This window comes from Acanthochromis polyacanthus, chromosome 5 (assembly GCF_021347895.1).
Source record: "Acanthochromis polyacanthus isolate Apoly-LR-REF ecotype Palm Island chromosome 5, KAUST_Apoly_ChrSc, whole genome shotgun sequence".
Taxonomy (NCBI): domain Eukaryota; kingdom Metazoa; phylum Chordata; class Actinopteri; family Pomacentridae; genus Acanthochromis; species Acanthochromis polyacanthus.
The window spans coordinates 30520428-30548111 of NC_067117.1; the positions used below are offsets into that span (position 1 = coordinate 30520428).

Consider the following 27684-nt stretch of genomic DNA (forward strand, 5'->3'; position numbering starts at 1 on the left):
GCAGTCAGATTCTGGCATGCTGATAGCAAGACTTGTTTGCTTTCATGGATAAAATAAAACCGAAATGACCGTGATCAGCTTAAATGAATCGGTGACACCTGCTGTGTGGTGTCCGCTGTAGAACTGCAAAGTAAGGCTGCCATTCTCTCATTTTGTCAACACCTGACATAAACTTTTGGAATTGGTGTTAAATCTCCACATGGCAGTGAGTCGATGAGCAGCTATTGTGTTAAAATGTTGCTATCTTGTGTTTTTAGCTAGCTCATGGCCATTAAAACTTGTCGAATCCTTTGTTGGCCTTCGATCAGGCATAAAAGAGGGTAAAAATATGACAAAAAATATCTTAGATCTTAGGTTTTCTAAAATATCGGGCAGCGATTTTACATAACAAAACAGTTTTCCAATCAGATCCCACCTTGATCAAAAGAACTGATGTTTGCTCTGTGTGCTGCTTGAATTTTAAGCCAGGCATCTCCCGGTGCAGGAGGTCGTCCTGAAGCCGTTTGATGTTTTGAAGAGTGATGAATCGTGGCACCCAATTGTTAAGTGTAAAAGGAAGTGCAGTGGCACATCCGTCTTCTTTTAGATTCAATTTACGGCTGCAAATGGCTGAACTTTCCTGGAAGCTTTCTTTGTAGTTGAGCATCAAACTAAAGGAGCAATAAAAGCTTCCGGCTATTGTCAGGCTCATCTGTGCGTTACCGACGCTCTCATCCACTCCGACTTACTGTGAATGCAGCAACAAAATAAAAGCTTCACTTCCTCCATCAACAACTTTATGCGCAACCAAAGAAAAACAGAATGAGATCGGAGCATGTTTCTGCCAAATGATCAGGAACTAGAAAGAACTATGAAGTTAGATGGAAAAGTAAAAATGCTAACACAGTTGTCTTTCCATCACTTCAGAGAACATTACATAGTTAATTTCCTACAGATTCAAACACTAATATGTTACTTTCTGACCAACACTGAACCCAAACCTTCCTTTAAATGAGAATGTCATAACAGAGTCAGTATAAACAGATATACATACCCACATCATGATTAACAGATAACACATTGCACTCGCTCCTTTCTCCGTCTGTCTCCTTAACATTTACAGTTCACACCTCTCAGTGGATTAATGTTTCACTATTGTGTTCTTGATCTAGTGCTAGGTGTTCATGTGTTTGTCCAAGTGTGTATCTCTGTGTTTTTGTGTGTAAAATGGTGTGTATTTGCGAGTTTGACTATCTGACACTTTCACTCCCAAACGAGGAGTCTGACACCTTCTTCTCTGTCAGTGTGTCTTCATAAAGATGTGTGAAAGCCTGTCTCCTCTCAGATTCATGCTAACTGCTGTTACCAGGTAGATTTTACTATAATGAGTACATCAGCAGACCATGCCTGCCCCTCGCTGTTTCTGTGAATAGGAGGAGAGATGTGCAACACTCAGTAACTTCAGACTACACCAGCAGGTTTTAAGATTTCCCACAGCTGGAGTTTTTGCTGTAAAAAATGTTTTCTGTAAAGCTTTATGAATGTTTCAGCAAGAACGCTTCAGAAAGTTTATTCTAAATACAGCCATGGCCATAAGTTTGGACACAAGTACCATGACGCATGTGAATCTTAGAAAATACCACAAAATACTGAAGTGCTTGGGTGATAATACGCAACTCCTGAGAACTATATTAAGTTTCATATTTAAAAAAAACATCAAAAGAGTTTGGTGTGATTTTGTTATTCTTACCAAATTTGGTTGTGAAAGTACTGCATTTTTTTGTTATTTTCTTCTCATATATGTTTTGGGAACAAAGTTGTTCTAATTGTTGGAATTTATTGATAATATTATATCCCTTGTTGATTTGTTGACTAATTAAACTGGTGCTGTCAAAAAATATTAGTTATGTTCTGTAATAGACATCAAACCAGACATAAGTCATGTTGTGTCCAAACTTATGGCCATGGCTGTAGGTTTAATGGGTAATACTACATGACTGTTGCTTTGTTATCATGGGAAATTGTTGGTAACTTTTATCATGTGTTACTTCAAATACACCAAACCCTCCCAAAACACTTTCAGAATATTCGAGGCAAAATGTTCTACTTTTGGTAACACATCACAGTAATATTTGGGGGGAGGGGGCTTGATAACATCTGGACAACCGTTTCTGAGTTGGTTTGAGAACCTTCCTCCTTTGTCACCCTGGAACATAATTGTGGCCCTTTTTAGCCACTGTTGTGGAAACGTTTCCTGCTGGGAGGGCTCAGGTGACCTGCTCTCTGATAGGCTAAATGAACTTTTCAAAATGTTGCAAAGGGAAATATCTACAAACATGGACAACTAGTGTTTTCTGCAGCTGTTCTTTAGATTTTTTTTTTTTATTCCAATACGTGCTACTTCAAGTTTGTTCTACACTGGGTGTTGGGAAAAGTGCAGTCACACTGTGCAGTTTTATACAGTTTTGTTGAAATTCTCCAGTTTTAGGTGACCAAAGCTTATCCTACAAATTGCTGCCTGGTAGATGTTCTTCTTTCACAAAAGAATTATCCACTGAGTGAAACAGTGGTGGGGTAGTGGAGTCCTAATGGGAACATTGATGCTGGAGTCACTTCAAATATGGACAAAATAAGACTTTGAAAATCTGTCATGCATGTGTCTCTTTTCATACTACAGCAGCTATTTTGCACAGAACACAGTACACACAAGCACAGAAAAGCACATGCACTGTTCACATGACATAGGAGCAGCTTGCAGATTGGGCTGTAGCACTGTGATTATCCCTGACATTCAACTGTAATTCTCAGTTACAATGACCAGTGTTTTTTATGCACCATTTGTTTTTCTAAGGCATGTACAGTCAGCTTTCAGTGCAGACACAAGTCACAGATTTTGATCTGTACATGGACGCCTTGGATGGATAGCAAAGTTGTTGTTTTTTTGTCACACAAACCTTTATGAGCTTTGCAGACACTAAAACAGTGATTTGGCCTCAACTGTCAGTGACAAAAGGAAAGCCATCTTGAAGCTAGGAAACCTGAATAAGCCACATTACAGCTACTAAGACATCACCTGATCTAAACTGATTTGTCCATGTGTTTCAGATGAAGATGTCCTCATTACAGGTCAATAACAGGGAGATTACAACATGTTTGCTGGACGTTGCACAAATATAAAATATGAGATGTTTATTAGGTCTGTTGTTATGTCCAATTAGAATAAATGTTTGCCCAAATTGGGGCACCACGGAATGGACTGATTTTCAACAGCCTCAAATTAAAGCTTGAAGTCGACACTTGAATCTCAAACTGATTGCTTCATTTCAAGTCCAGTGTGCTTGATTAAAGAGGCAGCACAATGGAAAAAATAAATAAAAGAATGTGTCCCCATGCAAATAAAACCCAACCATGAAGGCATCAGGTAAAAGTTTTCCCCTGACTGGAGACAGTTGGTCCAGTGACATTGAATTAGTGATGACTTTGTAAGCTAATAGAGTTTTTATTTGAGGTTTTCCATCCAAATGAGTTTGATTTGAGTGTAGGGTTCCCAGCGGTGAGTCTGAAAATCTGCCCGCAGCCCAAGAAAATCACCGCGGCTGCTGTCGTTTTGTCCCAGCAGTTGTTCCATTATTCACCTTCTACAGGGCCGCTTCAAGATTTATCTCTACATGACATTATTACAGCTTGTCTGTCTCCTGCTCATCTCAGGGTGAGACTAGTTTAATTTTACAAATTACAGCTGGGCTTCACAATATTACACGAACACCTGAAAGTCGGAGCTTGTAGTTAAACTTGTCTCCACGTGTGTTGTGTGTCGACAGAATGACGATCTGATTGACTTTTCCTGCTCTGTTGATGAGATCGTCGATAAACTCAGTGACAGCTTAACTGAAACTATGTGCAGCATAAGAAAAATGTGCAATGAAATATCACAATAAACAGCTGCTGCTTTCCTCTGTCTGGTTTCATGTAACCTCAATCAATTGTCGCATGCAAATCAGCAACACTTTGGACGGCGGTAATTTCTCAGCTCGGTTTATGCCGTGTGCACGTGTCAGCAAAACCTAATATGTCTCAAAGAACTTTCAGCCTTTCAGATTATATGAAATATTATGAAATATTGTGTCATATTTAATAGTTGGAAATGTCCTCCATGATAAAATTTACTGGATCAAACAACGGGTCTCGCTGTGCCTCACGGGGAAAAAAGCCCATAATTAAATTCTGGCTAACCTAATATTGCTAAGGAGTAGCTTTCCAGATATTTGAAACTTTTGCTACACTTAAATAATAGAATTAAATCATGGGAAACTGAAGTGAAATTCAATCTGCGTAATCTTCCTCCCTTATTGTTTTTTCTTTAGCGCTCCTTCCTCTCTTGGCTTCTCATATTCCCTCTGCTGTTTTGATCCTTTTCTAGACTTTGTGTCTATGTGCAAACTGCAGGAGACATATTATAGAGACATTTAGAAATGGTGGATAAAATGTGTATTCCAGTATGTCAGTATTAGTGCATATATTGTGCTATTCGTCTTACATTTAGCATCTAACAGCTGCATGAATGTAACCAAAGGCTGGTGTGGAGATTGGTAAAGTATAACATGAGACTAAGTAAATCATGAACACTTTTACTCTGAGATTGCACTAAAGTTGCTATAAATAAACGCATTTTTTGCACAGATGGTTCACAGTTTCCATTGGCCCTGTGTTACACTGCTAAAACTCAAAATCTTACCGAGTCTATTTGTCTTATTTGTAGTCAAAATGTCTCATCCCACTTGATTTAAGATAAATTCGCTTAACAAGAGACATTTCAGCAAGATAGAAAGACTTGTTTTTAGACAATGCATCTTAAATATCTTAAGTCAAACAATCTTGAAATTATTTTTATTTTAACACTGCTGTCGTCCTGTGGGTCAAATTGACCCATTTTAAAGTTTAAAAATGTGTGTGTGTGTGTGTGTGTGTGTGTGTGTGTGTGTGTGTGTGGGGGGGGGGGGGGACATATTTTCACAGTGACAATTTCCACATTTTCAACATTTTTGGGGGAAATGTTTGAACATTTTTTTGGGAAAAAAAGAAATGTTAAAAAATGTTTCTTTAAAAACATTCAGAAAAAAAATCAACCAAAATCCAGCAAAATATTAGAAGTTCTACTGATATATATGGAATCACTTTAGATATTTTTAGGATTTTTTTGGAAGATTTGTATTCATTTTTTGAAAATATTTCAAATTTTTAGATTAAAAAAAATAAATTTTTATTTCTTGCAAATTTTGGGGATTTTTTTCAATGCAACTTTTAAGGGAAACATTTTTTTTTCCCCTGAAGATTTTGCATATTTTTTGATAAATTTGGGGAATTTTTTTCAGATTTTTTGGATTATTTTCAGACAAGGAATGAATATTTTTGGTGCTGTAAATGGGGACAACAGGAAGGTTGACACACCTACCGTAATTTTGACAATCTTGGTTAAAAAAGCTTAAATTAAGTTTTCCCAGCTAAATTTAAGATCTCAAGATTTTAAATATCATATCTTACCAAGCCATTTTTCACTTGTTCTATTGGCAGATGTTTTTCACTTATTTCAAGGTAAAAGTTCCTTGAAATAAGTTTGTTTCTTGTTTTTTAGAGGGTCATTTTTTCCAGTGTATCTGAAAATTTGCTTTGCACTCCAAAAGGAAATTGTATCTTATGGCGCAAACTCTTAATTTGCTTCTCAATAAAGCAACATTTTACGTATAAACCTGATTTATATCGAGATGTCTTCTTATGTTCTGTGATTTTCTCTGCAGTGCCTGGCTCGGTTCCCATGGAGTCTCTGCAGAATACGCCGTACGAGGAGAAGATCTTCATGCAGTGGAAAGCTCCCAATGAGACCAACGGTGCCATCACTCTGTATGAGGTCAGTCAGACTCTTGCAAGGTTGTAGTACAGGTTATCGGTGTAAACCACACCGGGAGGCTTAAAAGTGTGAAAGTGTGGACCACAGCTGTGAGTGGCAGCCTAGACAATCTACTGCAGTCCTATACAATATCACTCCATTACGTTTAGCTTGAGTTTTCCTTGTGATTTGGCATTTTTTTAACTTGAAATGTTAAGTTTTTTGACATGCCTTTTCTCTGCACTGACTGAACATAACCAGCTACATTTCTTGAATCTAATTTGATGGTTCAAAGTTAAGTTGGTTAAGCAAGAACTTCCTCGCTGAACACAATCTTCTAATACAAAGTAAGATGGCTCACAGATAGAAATGAGAATGAATGCTAATCATGACCCGTGGAGATTAATCTCCAGCTCTTGTCCCTACACTCCAAACTTTTATCCTTAATATAGTCGCCGGGGCAGCCTCAAATGTCACGATATTCATAGAAATGAGAGAAAAGGTGAGGTGGCTGGGTAGGTAATGAATACCTCACAATGCCATTAGAAATCAAATTCAAGCCATGCTGCTTGTGAATGTGACTAAACAGGTGGTGGTTGAGCTTAACACTTGGATATGTCGATAAAGTTCTAGTGCATCAAAGTTTACTTGCACAAAATATTGAAAAGTGAGCTTTGTTTTTGTTTTTTATCCCCCGCCGGCCGTAGGAGGGGTTATTGGCGTGGGCATGTCGGTCCGTATGTCCGTATGTCCGCATTTCGTTTCCGGAGCATATCTCTGAAACTACTTGAGGGATTTCATTCATATTGCACCCAGGCCATCTCTATGTAGTATAGATGTGCCTTTTGGGGTGCATGACCTTGACCTGATTTTCAAGGTCATAGTGAGGCACTCCAAATGCTTTCTTGTTTCCAGATCATATCTCAGAAACTAGTTGAGGGATTTCATTCATATTGCGCACACTAAGCCTGTTGGTATTGTAGATGTGCCTGTTGGGGTGTATGACCTTGACCTGACTGTTTTTTTTTTTATTGTAGTGAAGATGTATCATTTTGTAGGTGTATCGTCCAGTATATATTATTATTTCTTGCACTGAGAGGTACTATATATAAGGCGGGGGATGTTTTAAGCCGAGCGTGTTTATTTTCCTTTTTCTTTTTGTCTTTTCCAAATATGTCTTTGGATTGAAACCACTGGGTTGTGACAGTCTGTAAAGCAGCAGGTTTGTTCCCAGGTTTCGATGCCGATCTCGTCTCACCTTCACTGGCCTTTCCCGCAGCCTTCTGCTCTATTACAACTGCAGCACAAAGTCTGCAGTGTCTGTCTGTCGGAGATCTCTTGAAAGAGATCGTTGTATTTTCTATGCGAGGACTATTGATTTGCACATAATTTCACATAAAGACATGATAACTGATAATTGTAGGAAAGAATGCGGCGTTGAAAAGAGAGCCGAGAGCTGAAGGAACTCGCTGAGCAGCATTTTCTCGAATGACACTTAAAACCAATTGGAGAAGTACAGTTGAAAGTGAGAAAGAAGCAACCTAATTAGAGGGAAGAGCTGAGAGAAGCCAAGAGGAGCTGAGGAGGAATTATAGTGAAAGGAGGCTGTTAACTCTGCACCCATTACTAAAAGCATTTGGACTCATGATCATCCCAAATGTGATTGTGGACTTCATTATCCCAAACCCATTGGCCTTAATAAGCTGCCAAAACTGAGAGAGCTTTCCACAAGCAGCAGGCCGAGCTCTAAGGTGGCGGATAGAGTTGAGGTCACTTAAGTTGTTTACACTAACCTGCAGAAAATATTTCTGGATTGATGCACTGACATTTCGCCAAGACTTTGTTGTGTGCTAAAGCATTAAAAATCCTTTAATTGAAACCGAGTTCTTATCCCAAACCACCAACAACAGCTCCAGATAAAAATGTCCACATACTTTTGGCCAAAAAGTGCACATGACAGTACAATCATGAATTTCTACTGCTCAGTGTCCTGCTCAGTCCTTAAAACATTTTTTGAACACTAGATCAAAACTTTAAAACAAACTTGCAGGTAATTTTAGCCAATGATACGGGAGCTTTTCCTGATGGCTGGGCTCAAGTTACAGTTGAGATGATAATGAGTCCACATGTTCATCCCAAATGTGAGGGGCACGATTAGGAACTAAAAAACTGCAGAAACAATTTCTGGATGGTGTAAAAAGAGATGTTTAAGACTTTGCTGTCTGTTAAAGCATTAAAATCCCCTTCTTCATTGGAACCAAACTGTTGACAACAGCTCCAGATAACAGCTGTTTCATTACAACTACACCAGAGAAGGTTGTCCACATACTTTTGGCAGTATTGTACACATACTGCTCCAAAGTGTGGCAGCTTCATGAATGTGAATGTTTTCTTCTATGATGGTGAACTTTGGACAAAACAAGACCTTTGAGAAAACTGATCCACTTTTTGCTAATTTTCTGACATTTCTGAGCCAAATGGCTGATCAGTTCATTATAAATTGAAATTCATAGGTGCAGAAGTTTGCAGAAAACAATGTACTGACAACATGTTCATTCAAAAATCTGCATCAATTCAATCAAGACTAAAAGGTGAGGTCGTCCTTTAAAAGTACATGGAAAACTTGAGGCATTTGAGCCAACTTTTTTTCCCAAACCATCAACAACAACAGCGGCAGAAAATGTTCTCCGCACACTTTTGGTAATGAAGTGGACATTTTAGAGAGTTTACCTAAAATAATCAGTCAGAATTTCTCAGTTCCACTATGGTAAAGCAATTCTAATGTAACTTAAGTGGCAAATAGTTATTTTCTCTCTCGCACTGAGTGTCACACAGTGCAGGAATTTAAAGAAAAGCATGCGCTGAACTCAAGGGCATCAGTTTGTTTTTAAAAGTGGGGGGGATGGAGACCACAGCACTTTGAGAAAATGTCGAAGAACTGCGGCAAAAGCTGGGTTTGAACTCACAACCACCGCACCAAAGGCAGAGGCTCAACCTGTTCAACTATTAGTACATGCTAGTAAAGGGGTCTGTGGGCCGCTATAGTACTAATTCTCCCGGGCCGAAATTTTGCCCCTGCACGCCTCTGGTCGGAGCTTCCACTTGGCACGGGCGCAAATTTAGCATCTGCGCGTTTTTTTTTAACCTCACGAAGGTGTGCTGCGTGTCTGTGCAACTCTCGGCCGAGTGCGGATGGTGCGTTCAGGAGCGTCGGAATTTTCTATACTGCTGAAAATAACTGGGTTTACAACGGCTTACATGTGAAGAATTTGAATGTGTTGGAGACAAAATGACCCCTGACAAAAAGTGGGGGGACACATCCCCACCGTCCCCCCCTAAGCTGACGCCTATGGCTGAACTCCATTTCTATTCATAAATCTGCATCAGTTCAATTAAGAGTCAAATCTGAGATCTTCTTTTAAAACAACATGGAAAACTTGAGGTATCTGACCAACTTTTTATCCTAAACCATCAACAACAGCACCAGATACGGCTGTCCACATACTGTTGGAAATAAAGTGTACGCGTGACAACGTTTACTTCAAATCTGAATTTCTCAGTTTCGCCATGGTAAGGCAAATTTAATGTAAATTAACCAGCAAATAGTTGTTTCTTCTGCTACTGAGTGTCACAGAGGGCAGCAAGGTGTAGAGGTTTACAGAAAACCATGTATCAAAGGTGAGATCTTTCATAACTATGTAGAAAAATTAAGGTATAGAAACATCTGTGCTGGTTTTATAATGTGTCATCACATCACTTTCGACTCATACTGGTATAAACTCTGAGTTATATCTGCAAATAGATAAAATTAGATATGAGCAACTGTTCAGAAGTGGATGCAAATTCTTGTGGAAGGAGGCAGAAAAGTAGAGCTCGAACCTGGAAAGAAAGTAGCAGAGACTTATCTCTCGACAGTCCTTGAGACAATGTTTGGGAGTGAGCGAGATAGAAAGACGTGGGTGTATACCTTTGTGTGTGTGTGTGTGTGTGTGTGTGTGTGGTTATAGACGGTTTATTCGGGTTGAAGTTGAGTTGAGCCCTCTATCTAATGAATTATTGACCCGTTCTCTGTCTCCTGTCTGCCTCTTATATCACTGCATCAAGGAGCTACCTCACACCGAGACCTGGCAGAGCTATTAGTGTGTGTGTGTGTGTGTGTGTGTGTGAATGTGAAAGTAAAGGAGGGAGTAAAGTACCAAGAAAAAGGGATGTGTGTTCTTGAATAAGTTGAGCGCATGAAAAAGAAGAAAGTATGTGGGAAAGTAAGTAGCTTCAAGTAGTCGATGGCTGAGTGTGCGCTTCCTGTTAAGTTGGAAATGTGTTCATGTAAGAAAGTTAAGTATATGAGAAGAAATGAGAAAGCGTGTGTGGTGGAAATCAGCCTCAACAGTGAAATCACTGACAGACAAGTTGATAACACTCATTATCTTGTTGATTGGAGTTTTCCAGGGCCGATACCGATGCCAGTTATTGGTGAAAACCAGTATTTTAAGCTAATATTCATTAAATCCAGTGTTTTAACAATATGTGATATCAGAGAACCTGTCATTCATAACTAGGCTTCTTTAGTAATAAGGGTGATTATAACTAAATATGTAAAATGAAAACAAGAGTCATTAAATTAGAATGTTGTCTTCCTCTTATATGGGATCGACTGATGCTGATCAGTTTGTCTTTTGCCTGTTCCGACTGTTATTCTGTTAGAAAATTACACCTAAAATCATGATATTTCACCATAATCGATTAATTCTGCCTTTTGTTTGTTTTATTTATGCCAAAAAACCACAATTGTTCTAACAAAACCTCCGTAGAGCACACTTTGGCACAATTAAAAAGCCATGACTGACTCAGCTGTGACCAACAGTGACACACAAATTTTGAGATTTTCAGTTGAACTGCAGGCAGTGTTTACAGGAGTGCTGGAGAGGATAACAGACAACTTTGGGGGGAATAAAGAAATGCAACATTCCTTTTTATTCTGTCTTTACAATATTTTATGGCAGTAAATTTGTGTCATATTGCAGACAGGACAAGTTTGTGTTCTCTCTACTTCTAGTCCTGGTTACACTGTTTGCATAGAAGTTAAGGACTTCGTATTACAGTGGAAAAAAATGACTGCACAGAGTAAAAATGTGACGGGGAAAAAAACACAAGTTCAAATGAATGAACGTACAGATTGCACAACTTTTAAGTAAGCAGTAGTATTTTTCAGCTCTGTTAAAGAGTTTATGTTGCATTTTAGCTTTGTGTTTTTCACTCTTCTTACAACCTCACACTTGGTGTAGCACAAACATCTTATTTCGGCAGCACCTTCCACCCATATACACACGTGGACAAAATTGTTGGTACCCCTCAGTTAAAGAAGGAAAAACCCACAATTCTCACTGAAATCACTTGAAACTCACAAAAGTAACAATAAATAAAAATTTATTGAAAATTAAATAATCAAAATCAGCCATCACTTTTGAATTGTTGATTAACATAATTATTTAAAAAAACAAACTAATGAAATAGGGCTGGACAAAAATGATGGTACCCATAACTTAATATTTTGTTGCACAACCTTTTGAGGCAATCACTGCAATTAAACGATTTCTGTATTTGTCAATGAGCGTTCTGCAGCTGTCAACAGGTATTTTGGCCCACTCCTCATGAGCAAACAGCTCCAGTTGTCTCAGGTTTGATGGGTGTCTTCTCCAAATGGCATGTTTCAGCTCCTTCCACATATGTTCAATGGGATTCAGATCTGGGCTCATAGAAGGCCACTTTAGAATTTTCTCTCAGCCATTCTTGGGTGTTTTTGGCTGTGTGTTTTGGATGGTTGTCCTGTTGGAAGACCCATGACCTGCGACTGAGACCAAGCTTTCTGACACTAGGCAGCACATTTCTCTCCAGAATGCCTTGATAGTCTTCAGATTTCATCGTACCTTGCACACTTTCAAGACACCCTGTGCCAGATGCAGCAAAGCAGCCCCAAAACATTACTGAGCCTCCTCCATGTTTGACCGTAGGGACAGTGTTCTTTTCTTCGTATGCTTGGTTTTTGAGTCTATGAACATAGAGTTGATGTGCCTTACCAAAAAGCTCCAGTTTGGTCTCATCTGTCCAAAGGACATTCTCCCAGAAGCTTTGTGGCTTGTCAACATGCATTTTTGCAAATTCCAGTCTGGCTTTTTTATGAGTTTTTTTCAGCAGTGGTGTCCTCCTTGGTCGTCTCCCATGAAGTCCACTTTGGCTCAAACAACGACGAATGGTGCGATCTGACACTGATGTACCTTGGCCTTGGAGTTCACCTTTAATTTCTTTGGAGGTTGCTCTGGGCTCTTTGGATACAATTCCAACGATCCGTCTCTTCAATTTGTCATCAATTTTCCTCTTGCGGCCACGTCCAGGGAGGTTGGCTACTGTCCCGTGGGTCTTGAACTTCTGAATAATATGAGCCACTGTTGTCACAGGAACTTCAAGCTGTTTAGAGATGGTCTTATAGCCTTTACCTTTAAGATGTTTGTCTATCATTTTTTTTCGGATGTCCTGGGACAATTCTCTCCTTCGCTTTCTGTTGTCCATGTTCAGTGTGGTACACACCTTTTCACCAAACAGCAGGGTGACTACTTGTCTCCCTTTAAATAGGCAGACTGACTGATTATGAGTTTGGAAACACCTGTGATGTCAATTAAATGACACACCTGAGTTAATCATGTCACTCTGGTCAAATAGTTTTCAATCTTTTATAGAGGTACCATCATTTTTGTCCAGGCCTGTTTCATTAGTTTGTTTTTTTAAATAATTATGTTAATCAACAATTCAAAAGTAATGGCTGTTTTTGATGATTTAATTTTCAATAAATTTTTATTTATTGTTACTTTTGTGAGTTTCAAGTGATTTCAGTGAGAATTGTGGGTTTTTCCTTCTTTAACTGAGGGGTACCAACAATTTTGTCCACGTGTGTAATGGTCTCTATTTTCTTTCTAACCCTTCCCTCGCTCCGAGCATCAATCTCTAATGTCTCCTCTCTTTCTGCTCGGCACCATCTCGGAGACCTCCATTAGATCTCAACCCAAAGCTTGAAAAACACTCTCCGCGGTACGTGAACCTCTCGGGACTGTCATCAGTTCCACCTTGTTTTGCGTCGATTTCATTAATATCAATCTGCGCCCCCCTGCCCTCGCTGCCCGGCGGAGGCGGCACGACTCGGCATCATCTGTTAAACATATCAGAGCCTCGACACAATGCTCCGCTATTAGAGGTAATTACTATAATTGCTGCTATTGACAGGATTAAAGGCATCATCTGCAACATCTAAAGGGGCTCTTGTTGTGTCCTATCCTGCTGTGTTGTCTCTTGTTTTGTGCTTTTTTATGGGGTTTTTTCATACCTCCCCTCAGTGTCCCAGATGAATTAGAGCCAGGACAAAGGGACGGATGGAGGTGAGAGGGTTGGTTAGATCTGTGGAGGTGGAGAACGGTGAGGAGAGATAAGGAGAAGAGAGGAGATAAAACAAGTGGAGATGTGTCCAATGGAAACAGGGCTCATCATATGGCGCGATTAGGGGAATTAATCAATGTGCAACTTTGATCACTTCATCTCTTGTATCTATTACTGTAATTGCAGCTAATTACAGGATTAAAGGACGCATCTGGGTGAGATCTGAAGGGAGGCCCCCTCTCTTCCTCCCCTCTCCCTCTGGTCCTCTGTTCATCTGAGAAAATATTAGATAACGTTGAAGGGAAAATGTACGGGAGAGAAGAAAAAAACATAGAGCAAAGTATCAAAGAGAAAACTATCCTTAAAGATTAAAAATATCTTTTTTACTTTGACGTGTACACAAGCAAATGTGTATGTTACAGATCTATCACTCTGCAGTTGATTATAAGTGCCCTTTTTCAACTCCAAATTCTCTAATTTGGACCTAAACTTTAAACTCGATCTCCATTTTCAGAAGATCAGCTAACATCGTAACCCCAGATTATGCAAACCTAAAGCAAGGTTTTGCTCTGATCTTCTTGTTTTGGTGCATTTAATTGCCACTTAATCTGATCAGTATGTCTTTCTTAGCTGACATTTATCCCCAAATTTTCATCAGCCGCTAAAGAACAGCAGATAAATTAGTCCAAACTGCCCTCCTCTGGAGCTAATCACCAAAAAATCAGGTGAAGACTTTAGCAAACCTGTTTTCCAATGTAGTGAGTGCTGAATTTGTGAACTGTGCATCATGGCGAGTGGACAAACTAATTCTTTTCTCTCTTACACAAAGCAGATTAGAGCAAATTTGATGCAGGATTTTCCGTGCAATCTTCTTAAACTGGCACGGTGCAGTTTAATTGGCACTCAGGCTGGTTAGTGGTTCTGAATTTAGCTGCAATTACCCTAAACATGTACGCTATTGGGTTCAAAACTGCTAAATTTGTGCTGATTGAAAGGCTGTAGGGATTTTAATTTGTAATGTCCATCAATTTTAGAGAAAAAGAAAGAGAAAAAGGCACAATATGACTCAAAGTTACTGTTTAATATGTTTAAAAATAAAAAAAGAAACCCATAGCTTGATGAGGGCTTCCAGTCTAACTGTTTAAATCAATCTATACCTTCTGCAACTTTGCCTCCATCACCCCTCAGGTATTGATGGCTGCTGAAGAGGGAGCAGAGAATCACTAGAAAACACACACACACACACACACACACACACACACACACACACACACACACACACACACACACACACACACACACACACACACACACACACACACACACACATACACATTTGCACACACACTCACAGATCATGACCTTGTCAATCCCTTCTTTGATTGCCTCATCAGTCCACTCGAGCGTCGCAGGTCGTCTCTGTTCGCTCTTACCTCCCCGCTGGCCTCTGCAGAGTTATTTCTGAACCCCTGCTAGCTTAACAGATGCCAGAGCTAACATTGATTAGAGTGAAGCAACGAAGCGAATCATGCGATCGCAGCTGCGTTGGTTTGGTTTGACCGACTAACGAGTGGGAAGTTTTCTAGTCGCAGCCTGAACTGGAAGGAACCGCATCTTGGCAATTAATTGTCTTGATTTACTTTTCAAATCAACTGAGTTTAAAGAAATGCGTTGTCTGTGTGTCGTGTGAAGAAGTTTCGGTAAAATCTAAATTACTTCAACTGATCAGACTGAGCGTGCTCATAACTGCACTGATTCCTGTAACGCTTGACAAAGAACAATATATTCTCTAGGTTAATGCAGTTTAACCTGTAGTATGGAGGCTTGGTTCATTAATACACCCATTATTAAACATATTTTCATAGATTTTGTTTGATAATTTGATTTAGTATGTTATTTTGTTATTATGGGAACTGATCAAATATGTTGATTATTACATTCTAGAAACTAATTTATCACCAATGAGTTACCAAAGCTTAATTAAATGCATGCTTGCAAGATACAAATTCATATTTATTGATTAAGATAAACTTTGAAAGTAGCAAACATTGTTCTAGTGAAGTTAAGTTACACCGACTTCATATTGTGTATAATTTAAAGTAAACATATTGTATTAACTGGATTCAAACAGAATTCAAGTCATAGCAAGTTCATCAGATTGGCTTAGAAATACTTTAAATCCTTCTAGTTTGTCTATATGTGTTTTAAACACCATGAATTACAAAGGAAAGATTCATTTCTGTAACTAAATGTAGTTTGTTGGTTGGACATAATTTCATTAGAAGTTGTCCTAACCTAAAGATACTTATGCAGACTATTATTGTTAATATTATTATTATTATTTATTGTTTTTGTTGTTGTTGTTGTTATTGTTATTATTATTGTTAGTAGTAGTATAAACTTTGGTGCATTACTGTGAAAAACTACAAAATGGTGAAAATAACACCAAAAATCTGGACAGTCATTAAAATTTAACTGACTTGAATTAAGCAAAACATAATAATAAAAAAATAATAATAATGTTACTGTTTTTATTTCTTCAGCCTAAATATTTGTTTTGCATGAATCTTGAGTGTGTGACATTGTGACTTTAAAAAATTGTCAGTCTGGAAACTCTAACCTTATTAAATACAATAAATTTAGTTCAAAGACACCTAAACTAAATGACACAGCCCAACCACAGCCACAAATAATTAATATCCCACTGACTTCATTGTAACCCTATGTCTTTCAGTAACACAAACTTGCATTTTATCTGGATATCACACACACTATCAACACTGTCCACACAGGAAAACAACTGCATCAACTATTCCTAAATGTTGACAACATGACAAGTGACTTTGTTTGACATTCATATAATATTAACTGTCCTCTGTCAGTAGCAAAGGTGGCAGCACTGAGGTGTTGTTCTGTTCTTAAAACATCCTGTGGAAATGCTGGAGGTGGATGAATAATAAAGGTGAATGTGGTTTCTGTCCTCCATTTAAAAAAAAATATTTTAAAAAATCAATAAAGTGATTGTTTTTGAACCATTAAAGTTGTGGCTTCCTAAACGCAACCAGACTTTAATCCCAGACTTGACAGACCAAACGCTCAGTCATTTATTCTTGAAGAGAGCAGTGAGTGTTTTGTTGGTCAACTTGAATTTTAAGTCCATCCAGCTGCTTAAAACCCAGCAGCAACACTTGGAATAAAAACATTGGGATATAGCTGACAAAACTTTGAGTCATTCATCCAACACAGCAAAGCAATAAGCTGCTAGTTCGGCGTGTAGTTATTTTTGTCTGGACTTGTGTGTGAATAACTTTAGTCTCCAATTCCTCTATCTTCAAGCAGCCTTTAATCAATCACAAAAGTCGATACTGTTGACCGGCCTGGCATTGATTTCACCAGGTTGCTCTGTTACAGACCGTTGGTTTCTGGAGAGAAAGCTGATGTGTAGTCACCTTCTCTTCCCCCATCGCTGGTTCCTGAATGAAGGAATGATAGAAACTCATTAGAGAGCAGACGTCACCTGAGATGATTCACTATTGACTCGGTTTACTGTTTACTGTGAGACAGAAGCGGCTTCACTCACCAAACTGGGAGTTAAAGATGCATCGAAAATCCACCAAGACAGGTGGAAGTACAGTGACTCAGAGATGGTGATCAGCCTTTCATGCAAATACAAGCAAGAAATATGAATGTCCTCACAGGAAAACTTGATCAAAAATGCATAAATAGATGTTCTATATTTGGAAGAAAACATTATTAAAGTTTTGTTTTAAGCGATGCCGCCATAAAGGACCAATCTATAATAATCCCAGTTACAAATGAATTCAAGAGTTTAACTTACTGATGGAAGCTAGTTTTTTTTTTTTCTTTTTTTACAGTACTAAGTGATAAAACTATGTCTCTTGATGCAAAGCACATTTGGAAAATGCCAAAATTACACTATTTATGAAGGTCAGAAACTGTAAAATCAGAAAGATTAGCTGGACTTTCCCTTTTTCAATGATCTTAGAACTTATGAAGTGTGACTTATGAACTTTTTGGTGGGAAACTGGATCATATCTGAGCTTAAAGTTGGAATATTTCATCAACATTGCTTCATTCTATGCCTCATTTAAAAAAAAAAGTCAAAATGATTTGCTCTGCGGCACAATTGAGAAGCCATGAGTTACACAGTTGCAACCAACTAGCCTAGCCGTGCTAGACCCATGCTCTGAAGACGCAAGGGTCTAGGCACGCTCGACAGGGAGGGAGGCGGGCTAAAAGGTTGTCTATCAAATCCCTCTGCAGCAATTGGGTAGGTATACAACCAATCAGTGCAACGAATAGGCTCCTAGAACGCCGGAAATCAGAGGATGCGGTAGTTCGGTGAAGCCTTATTTATACAGTCAATGGGTGAAGCTCAAGTATATTACAGACATGTTAACAGAAAATTATTCAGAGTCGGTGCTAATGTTGTCGACCCTGGCAGAGAATTAAATTCGTTGCCGTGGGTTGTCTAGCACGGCTAGGCTAGTTGTTTCCGGTTGTTTCTGTCAGAATCGTCGCGCCTCTGTCGTCACTTCGTTACGCTCGCCTTCTGACTCTACACTTCATGGTGATTGGTCCGGCCAGTTTTAGGAGCATCCAACCTCGAGCCTTATGGAGGGTAACTAGACCCACCCTGGCAGAGAATTAAATTCGTTGCCGTGGGTTGTCAAGTGCGGCTAGGCTAGCAACCAACAGCACTGTGACTAAAATTTAGGTACTTTAAAATTAAATTATTTTATTAATTATTTAATATTTATTAAATGTTATTTCATAATAATAACGATGAAAAAGTAATGTGTCATTCTGCATTCACTCTATTTGTAGTCATGGTTGTGCTTTCCATTTTATCCCATTTTATACTGCAGTGAAAAATGAGGTCAGAATGAATGAAATGGGACAGAAATCAAATTTTAAAAAATGCACAAAAACTGCTTGGAGTTAAATTTAGTGACTATCTAGTACTTGCGAGTCTATTTAAAGGCCTGTCAGTGTATTTGGGAACTATGGCAGGTCTCAGTTTTCTGCAGTTTGAATTTGAGATGGGACCTAAAAAACTCTCCAATGTGAAAACTGTTCACTAACTTTTTATGTTTTAACTAGATTTAACTGGTATTTTGAAAGACATAAATATAGGTGGAAAAGGCAGAAACGGAGGATAACAGAGCTAAATGTGAACTAGTCTATGCAGAAAACATCTTTCTGAACGTAAACAGCGGCAGAATGAAGATATTGACACTAAATAGTTAGAAACAGCCTCATCCAAACCTTCAGCTTCCATCCGTCTCTTTCCTCTCTTCCTCTGCATTGTTTTTCATTCCTGTCGATAATGGGCTATATTTAGTGTGGCTTTCAAGTCCTTGAGCTGCTGACCCCATTTACTCCGTCACACTGCCTGTTTGGCCTACAGAGCTGAGTATCACTTACACCTGTGTGTGTCTGTGACTGTGGTAATGCAGCACTTTTTTTTTGTTGTGTTTGTGCATTTGAAATATTCATTACACCCTCGTGTGGTTCAGTGTTTCCTCTATAAACACCACAAGCTATAAAAAGGAGCAACGTATACTTTTACAATAACAAATCTGCATGTAATGGATGCACAGAGTCGTGCAGGTGACCTCTCTGGTTGTAATCAATTGAATCATCCCAGTCTTTTAACTACTTCTCTGCATCGTTACACAATAAATATGCCATTTTTGTAATTGGTCACACTATCTGTAATAAATACAGACTTTCACCTTCAGAAACAGTGAATTTATTTAGTCACAGCAGCTTGATTAAAAGCAGTGTGAATGGGATGGCTCTGAAAAGAAGTTGCATTCAACATGTGAGGGTCATTGAGCTCCAAAAGGGGCCGGAATATTTTTTTTATCATGGGAAAATTATGTGCCGAGTAAGAAATGAGCCAAGGAACTCTGTCATTAAAGGGGAACTTCGGTTTTTTTCAACCTGGGGTCTGTTTTCATATGTCATTTCATACACGTGAGTGATGGAGAAATGAATTTTCGACATAGCTCCAGTATTTAGCCAGGCAGGCAGCTTAGCAGCTCAGCTAGCAGCTCGGCTAGCGAAAAGTATGGGGCAGCTGGCCCCCCCGCGTCAAAGTCCGCCCTAATGTGCTTTTTGCCCTACACTCGCGCCGTGTTTTGGCGTGAGCTCTCGCGCGATTTCGGAATGAGATTTGCTTTCTAGCGTCCTGAGATTTGGATACAGACCACAACAAAGAGCGATCGCCAAGTAATGTGGAGGTTTTCGTTCACTTCTCATCTCTCGTATGTTGTGGGACACTCATTGAGACTATCTGAGCCGGTCAGTGTGGGGCAAAAGCATGTTAGGGCGGACTTTGACGCGGGGGGGCCAGCTGCCCCATACTTTTCGCTAGCCGAGCTGCTAGCTGAGCTGCTAAGCTGCCTGCCTGGCTAAATACTGGAGCTATGTCGAAAATTCATTTCTCCATCACTCACATGTATGAAATGACATATGAAACAGACCCCAGGTTGAAAAAAACTTAAGTTCCCCTTTAAGACTGACGGAAACTAACATTATCATCAATAAAACCACCAGCATATCTATCAAAGCTTCTCATACAGACCTGACGGCCACACGGCTGCTTAATATTAACAGTACATCCAAGAAAACAGCAGTCAGAGGAATTATAATAAGTAAGATAGTTTGCTTTGTCAGCAATCTGACACCAGAAGAGGACATTTTTGGGTAAGGTCACAAAGAAATAAGAAAAAACAAATGACAAAAATGTTTGGAAAATACACTAAGTTGGGAGTGAGATTATGTGCAGTTAAAATGAAATCTTGTTTTGGGGGTAATGTTTCTTTTTGCACAGATATGCCTTACAAATAGCAGAATTTAAGAAATCCATGACAATATATAATCTACACACTTTCAAAATGTCAACTGTCATGAACTATTCCAATGTTTATATATATATATATATATATATATATATATAAATTTTGATATCATTACTACTATTTACAGTCCTAGTACAACCATGAAGCCAAGAATGCCTCAGCTAAGACCAACTGTAACTTGACAAAAAAAGGGACTTTTTGACTGAGCTACAGGCTGTGTTTACACAGAACAAACAGGAGACAAGCATGGAAACAAATAATAAAGCATATAAATATAAATCATGCATCAGAAAACTAATAGACAAAATAACAAATGAGCAACAATGAGTGCAGATCTGTTAAAATCCACTGAAACTCAGACTCTAATCTGTCTGCCAGTAGTCAAAGAGAAGAGGATTATACATCTAGACGTATGAACACAAACAAACACGCACACACACACAGAGACACACACACTGCTCGCACAAGGGGCTAATAGAGAGGATTATCCATCTAGACCCTCACCCCTTTACCCCCATGTCTCTTCTACACACACACACGCACAGACACACACACACACACACACACACACGCACACACAGACTCAGGGATAATGCGTGGCCCCTCTAATCTCTCAAGCACTACAACTTCCTGCCCTGCAGCCAATCGGTGCTTCACTCTCATCTCTCCAGCCAATCACGTGTCCCCTGAGAGCCCCACAGGCCAAATGAGAGCAGCTCCTCAGCAGGCAGGTGAACCTCCCTGAGCTCCTGTAGGTCAGAGTGATTTCTCCCTGACTGCCTCAGCGAGGCTGCTGTCTACCTCAGCTGGAAATGCAATACTTTAAAGAGCATCTGCTGGAAACCTACAGACTCATGTTTAATGAAGCTATTTAGAATGTTTGATTATATGGTTGAAACAAGTTTATGTAATTAAATGAAATTGACTTGAATTTTTTTCTTCACCTAGAAGTCTCTTCCCATATGTAACCAACATTTAAGTTTTTTCCCTTTGTTTTTTTTTTTTTGTTTTTTTTCCAATTTGCTCATGAAAATAACAAAAAAACTATTCATAACTATAACTAACACTTAAGAATTCCTTTCATTTAGAATTGCTAGCTGGAACAAGTTCATTCATTATATGTGATCACCTTAAAAACTGATCTTTGTGCTTCTTCAATGCATTGTGTTGTTTGAACTTAATTTTATAAAGAGTTGTCTTACCTCAAAACAATTAATGTAAACTGTTGCATACCTTTTTTTTAACAGTGTAAAGGAACAAAAATGAAACTCAGTGACGCACAAAAGAGTGAAAAGATCAACAAAAACTATATTTCACAGTTTTAACCTGCTGATGCGAGGAATCATAAAACTCCAACACACAGTTCGCTGCAGTCGTAAATCACTGTCAATCTGCAGCGAGTGACTCATTATGAAATATTTTTAATGTAGCAGCGACAGCAGAAGAAGAAGCTCGGTGGCCCACATTAGCTTCTAGAGGGAAAGCGTCGCTGCTGTCACTCGGCTGGCGGCAGGTTTCCGTGCTGCTGTCAAACAAGCGTCGTTGGGATGCAGATTCAGGCCGTTTCTTGTCAAACTGTCACCGCCGGCTGATTCCAAAATGCTCCATCTCTGATCACCTCTTCCAGGTTTAACCAAGTTGCACGTCTTTGATGCTTTTTTTTTTTGAGGGCGGTATTGATTTTGATGGGAACTTTTGGTCGATAAATGACGGGATACAATAGCTTTTCCGGGCTTTTGTATCCTGTCACTCGTGGAGTCGTATATTCCCCAGAACTTGTCACTCCTGCCTTCTGCCTCTTGACTGCTGATGAACAGCCTGATTAAGCGATTGAGACCTTTGTTGGAGATTAGCAGCTCGGCTATTTATTGCCGGTCGGCCGCTCGTCTCTCTTGTGTATATTTATCTCAGCGAGAACAGCAGTGGCTATATTTAGGCCTCTGTCTTTCTCTCTCTCACTTGTTTTGTTATCAAGAGTCGACGACAACAATGGAGATAACACAGCGAGGAAATATTATCAGACTATTGTGTGCTGCATTTTCTTCCTCCTGTTAGCTTATCTGGTTGGAAACAATAGAGAAAATGGGACGAGAAAAACACCAAACGTCCCAATTTCCCTTTATGTTTTTATGCATGCATGCACAGATGCACAGCGTCTCATGGTCTCAAAGTTGAGAAAAAGTGTTGTGAAAAATTAACAAATTATTGATTTTTTCATCAAATTTTGATGAAAGTTAAAATACTGATGACATGCCTTTCAATCCCACCAGCAGGTTTATAGAGGGTTGGTTTTATTGGTTTTAGTGTAAAACAATGGGAAAAAATATGATGAGGAAAGTACCAAACACCCCAATTTCCGTTTATGTTTCTCTGCATGCATGCACAGCAGTGGTGTAGTGGTCCCTGGAGAAGTGGGTATACTCTTAATTTTCACCTTTTTTTTAATTAGTCCAGAAAAACGCCCTGTTTTAGAAACAGTGACATAGAAGACTACTCTATTCAATTTATTCAGTCATTTCTACTTGCCCACTATTATAAAATTATCATGACTTGATTAGGAGCAGTTTGTAGTTATTGGTCACACAAGCAAACTGGATTAATGTAACATGTATTTATCATGAGGCAAACATGGTGTTTCAGTTACTTTTGAACATTTATTTAAATTAAATACTTCAAATATGAAGTTGACAGTGCATCCTTGTTCATATTTCATGAATAAAACCTCAATATTGTTTTAGGTCGAATCTTAAACTACCTGTCCCCATTCTTGTGTTTTTACTTACTTTAAAATCAACTACCAGTCTAGAGGTTTTCCCACATTATCCCAATCTAGCTAGCTTCAGACTTACGTTAGAATAACATTAGCCTTTCAAAACGTTAGTCAGACTCGGCCGACACTCAGTTTAATCCGTTGCGCTTCAGTTGCGCTTTAGTGTTCCGCCCGCGGTATACTTTGAGATTTGCTAAATGTCTGAAACTGCAAATGCGATTATACAAACACTATACACCGATGGAAAGCTTAGATTCTCATGAATCCGCCGGTATAAACCACTTTCAGATGTGATTACCACAGCGGTAATATAAACACATTTGTCCGACAAACAACGAATATCCATCCATCTGTTCTCTATACACGGCTTCAACGTACACAGCGCGACTCACATTTCCGGGTTCATTATTACACACAGATGAAAATATTCCACAAAAAACGGCCATAATCCAACCTTGGACATCCAGACGAAACAAGCCAGTAAAATATTTTGTCCAAAACATGTCTTGAAGACGGTATATAATCCATGAATAGGTCGTTTTCGAGGAAATGCACATCGCGATGCGCGTCCAATATTCCCTGTATTTCTCGTCATATTTTTATTTACAAATAGAATATTAGCGATTTTTTTGTACTGAAAATGGCTGGAATTGACTGCAGCTTTAACCACTGGCGACAAAATATCCTCTCCTTGAAATGTGCAGTCATGTTGCCAGTAGTTTAAAGCAATGATTCATTTGGAAACACCTTAAAACTTACCTGAGAATTATATCGTCCATGAAAGTAGGTTCGCTCGATACGTACCACTCACTTGAAAGGTGTTTATTCTGACTTTCTCGCATTTCCACGCATTTTTCAAGCACACCTGTCAATCAACTGGAGTGCCACAGAGGTGTTAGCAAAATTTTCCTCTGTATGACCCGCCCTACTCTGCCTCTGATTGGCTCATCCCTAAAGTTAACCAATCGAATCAGTGAAGGTAGCATGTACCAGCCAATTACAGGCAGAGGAGGGTTGTTCATGGCTTCATCATCCTTAAGGAAAAGAGGGCTACCTGGCACACAGATATTACTGAATGATGTGCACCAGGGAGCATTAGAAGTGGGTATACGCAATGCTAACTGAAAAATAAGTGGGTATACGCCGTATACCCTGGACTACACCACTGATGCACAGATATTTACATGTGTGCGTCTGTATAGACACTGCCTGCAGACCAGCCTAGTCCCAGCCAAAAAGTCCCAGAATTTTTTGAAAAGCGACTGTTGGTCACAGCTGAGTGCCTCATGTCCGCAAAGTTGCAAAAAAAGTGTTTCATTTTATTTTTTTATAGAATCAGGTTAGAACAATTTATTTATTTTTTTGCCAAATTTTGAAAAGAGGCATCGAGAATAAAGTGTTTTGCAGCTGGGATTTGGACCATTTTTCCATCCAAATGACATGTCACAGATGGGTAGATCCAGGACAGAAAGCGTTTTTGTATTTCAATCCCACCAGAGGGTTTTGGAGGGGTTCAAAGATGAAATATGACAAAGAAAACACAGAACGTCTCAATTGCAATTAATGTTTTTATGCATGCATGAATAGATTATTCACATGTGTGTTTGTGTTCATTATTTGGGGATTTTCTTTATGTATCCATACGTCTTTGGGTCGGGATGTCTTTGCATTACCATTTGTTCTTCCCTCCCCATGCATAGTGACCCAGAATGTCTTGACATTATGAAGTCAGGAAGCGGGAGAACAGTCTGTCCCTAATAGAAAAACTTCTAAAAGCAGCGATGGTGGAGCTTAAAACAGTAGGTGTCTGCTGAGCCACGGGGTGAGGCAGGATGTGACAGGGAGAGAGGAGTTTTATTCACATTTTATACATATATTACAACTATAGGAAACTGTTATTAAATGTCCTCCTGTCATGAATTCACATCGAGAGGCTCTTTGTGTTGGATTAAAAAGCACGATTGCAGATGTCAAGGTGCAAACACAATGTAAAGATTATATGTTGTGCGTGTTCAGCTTCGACTTAAAGACAGTTAGATGGGAAAGGAACTGTTATTGATGCAGTCATTGACATGCACTTGAGGATAGGTTATGTGTAGTTGTGGGGGATGGCATGTTTTTGTATGCTGGTGTCTAATTGGTCTGTACAATATGTCATCTCAGCGTCGCTATTGCACTACACGCAGTAGTCACATTGCAGAAAATGTGATCCAACTCGCACGTTTAACTGACAAAAGGTCTGATAGAACTTAATGCATTTTGATTTAACAATTCACTATCAAAGGATGATGCTGACCAAAAACAGGGACTCGTTCTGCAGTTTCAGCAGCTGTTTCCACTACATGAGGTAATGCGATAGTTTGAATCTACACCACAAGCTCTGTATGATTGAAAAGTCACATTTGAATGCCATTCAAAGTAAGTAAACTAGTCTTAATGTCTTTGCTTGTGTTATAGCACATGACAAAGGTTTCCAACAATTAGATTTTAAGATGCAATAAAATAAGCCTTTATTAGTCCCACAGTGGGGAAGAGTGCATAGTTACAGCAGCAAACATTAAGGGATTGAGTATAAAAACATAAATAAATAAACCGCAATATACCTAAGTACTAGTTTTAAAAATTACATTATTGCACACGTCAGTGGGGTTGCGTAGTTTTTACTGGTTTTGCTCAGATTGTCTATATTTTACAGATTGTACATGAGAAGAAAAACATCATGTATTCTAGCATGTGTAGAAAAATATGTATTTCACTGAGTTTTTAATGTGTAAAATAGTCATAATTAATTTATCTTTGGATCTACATCGTTTCATTCTAGAATGATTGATTCTTCAAAAAAAAAGAGTTATTTAAGTCATCTGGTGAAAATCCCTGTGTTTTTTGGAGCATATATTGCAGAAATCCAAAAATATTCCATTGTATTTTTTTTTACAAGTATTATGCAGCCTGGTGTCAAATGAACAAGACAGAAAGTGTCAAATTGGCTGACATGGCTGGGATTCTTTTCTTTCCTCTTAGCATTTGTGAAGGCAGAGTTTTCCTGTAAAGTCTGCAAAACTATTTGACTTTCAGACACAGAATATCAAGAGTGTGGAAAGATTGTATTTAATAGACTACAGTCTTTTTCCTTTGCTACACTTATTGCATCAGCAAGTAGCATGAATGAATCTCGTTCCAAAACTTGTCATACGGACATGTTGCAATTTATTCTTAAACAGATTTTAAGAATAACAAATGGCCGCTTGCCTGGGTACAATGCAGGCTTGTTAGTCTCCTTATGAAGTGGATCATAGTCGGAAATCCTCCCTGGCAGGCCATCAGACACTTAATTTTAGCGCATCAGCTCAGGGAATAAAGCACTTAAATACATTGGTTTCTGTCTTTCATCAGCTTCAGGAATAAAGATCTTGATTTTGTTGCTGGTAACGTTGTTCTAAATCTCTTGTATGGTGGTTTTGCATGAGAGGTAGCAAACACACTGAGTGCTGCTTTGTGACTTTCATGGTCATAATTAGGCTAGTTGTGCAGTTGGGTGATGCATTTTAAGGCACCTTTAAGCAACAGGGCCTAAAAAATAACAAGAAAAGAGTGATTATTAGCATGATTGAATCTCAAAGTCTTTGAATGTTGAGGTTGCAGGTTCAGTACGAGGTTTACGTGCAAGCTTTAGTAACTGTAAGCAAACTGCAGTGACTTTCAGCAATCACACCTGCAGTTTTTTGCAGGATTTATATTGTCTAGTTTCAACAAAAATGCACAAAAAACCTTGTCACTTTCCAGTTGAATAAACTGCATTACATGAGACTAAGGGAGGGACAGAAACTATTGGAAAACATTCTCAGAGTTTTCTTTCATTGTTGTGGTTCCCTAATTTACTTTCGCTGCACATTCAGACACCACAGACATTCCCTTAATTTTTTTTCTTCTGTTGCCAGCTTTGAGCTTTAAAGTTATATATATATTATTATTTTCTTAGATGTGCATTGTACATATTCCCCTGTTTTGTTAAAATGCAGATAAAAATCAATTAAAATCCCAGAATAGCAAGTATCAACTTCCATGTTATAAGTCTTCTTGTCTTCGTATCGCTTCAGTATCAGGTTCCTGTGCAAGTTTTACTAACTGCAAGCAAGTTGCAGCATCTTTCAGCAATCACACCTGCAATTTTTGCAGGAATTGCTAAGTCAATTTACTATAGAAATGCACAATAACCTTCTCTCTTTGCAGTTAAATAAATTGCATTGCACGAGACAGAGGGAGAGACAGAAAATGTTGAAAAAAATGAAAGATAAAAGTGCAATAAAAGTTCAAAAACAGCTCTGTAAATGAAAGATATTAGGTTTTACAGTCCACATCTTTGAATCTCTCTCCATATATAGTAATATAGAAACAGTAAAGTGAGGTCCAAGCGTGCCAGTTTAAGAAACCAAGAATGTTCTGCCACATTTTCACTGCCTATTTTTGATTAAGAAACAGCAGAGAGTTACCTGAAACCAACCATACACATTTACGCTGCTGTAATCTGCCTCGGATGAGAGTATTCACTTAATGCTTAAAAAAGTAGAGCGCTAGTAAACAATCTGAGCTTCCACTCAAGTGGATGTGAAATAAAACGGAAGCGAAAGAACAAACACCTCACATAGTTTTTTTACTTAATTCGGCAAGACAGCGAACAGCAGCGCTGAGATACTGAGGGATGAAGCCGCTGCATATTTTCTAATAAAACAAACAGG

General features: G+C 38.8%; 1 protein-coding gene across 9 annotated transcripts in view; it reads left to right on the plus strand.

The window, feature by feature from the left end:
• The window catches only part of ptprt (protein tyrosine phosphatase receptor type T), a 448077-nt gene that overhangs the window by 233298 nt on the left and 187095 nt on the right, over positions 1 to 27684 (plus strand). For all 9 annotated transcript variants that reach the window (XM_022195474.2, XM_051948450.1, XM_022195480.2 and 6 more), the window contains exon 11: positions 5775 to 5884. In XM_022195474.2, coding sequence (XP_022051166.1) covers positions 5775 to 5884 — 110 coding nt within the window. The remainder of the gene's footprint in view (positions 1 to 5774; positions 5885 to 27684) is intronic.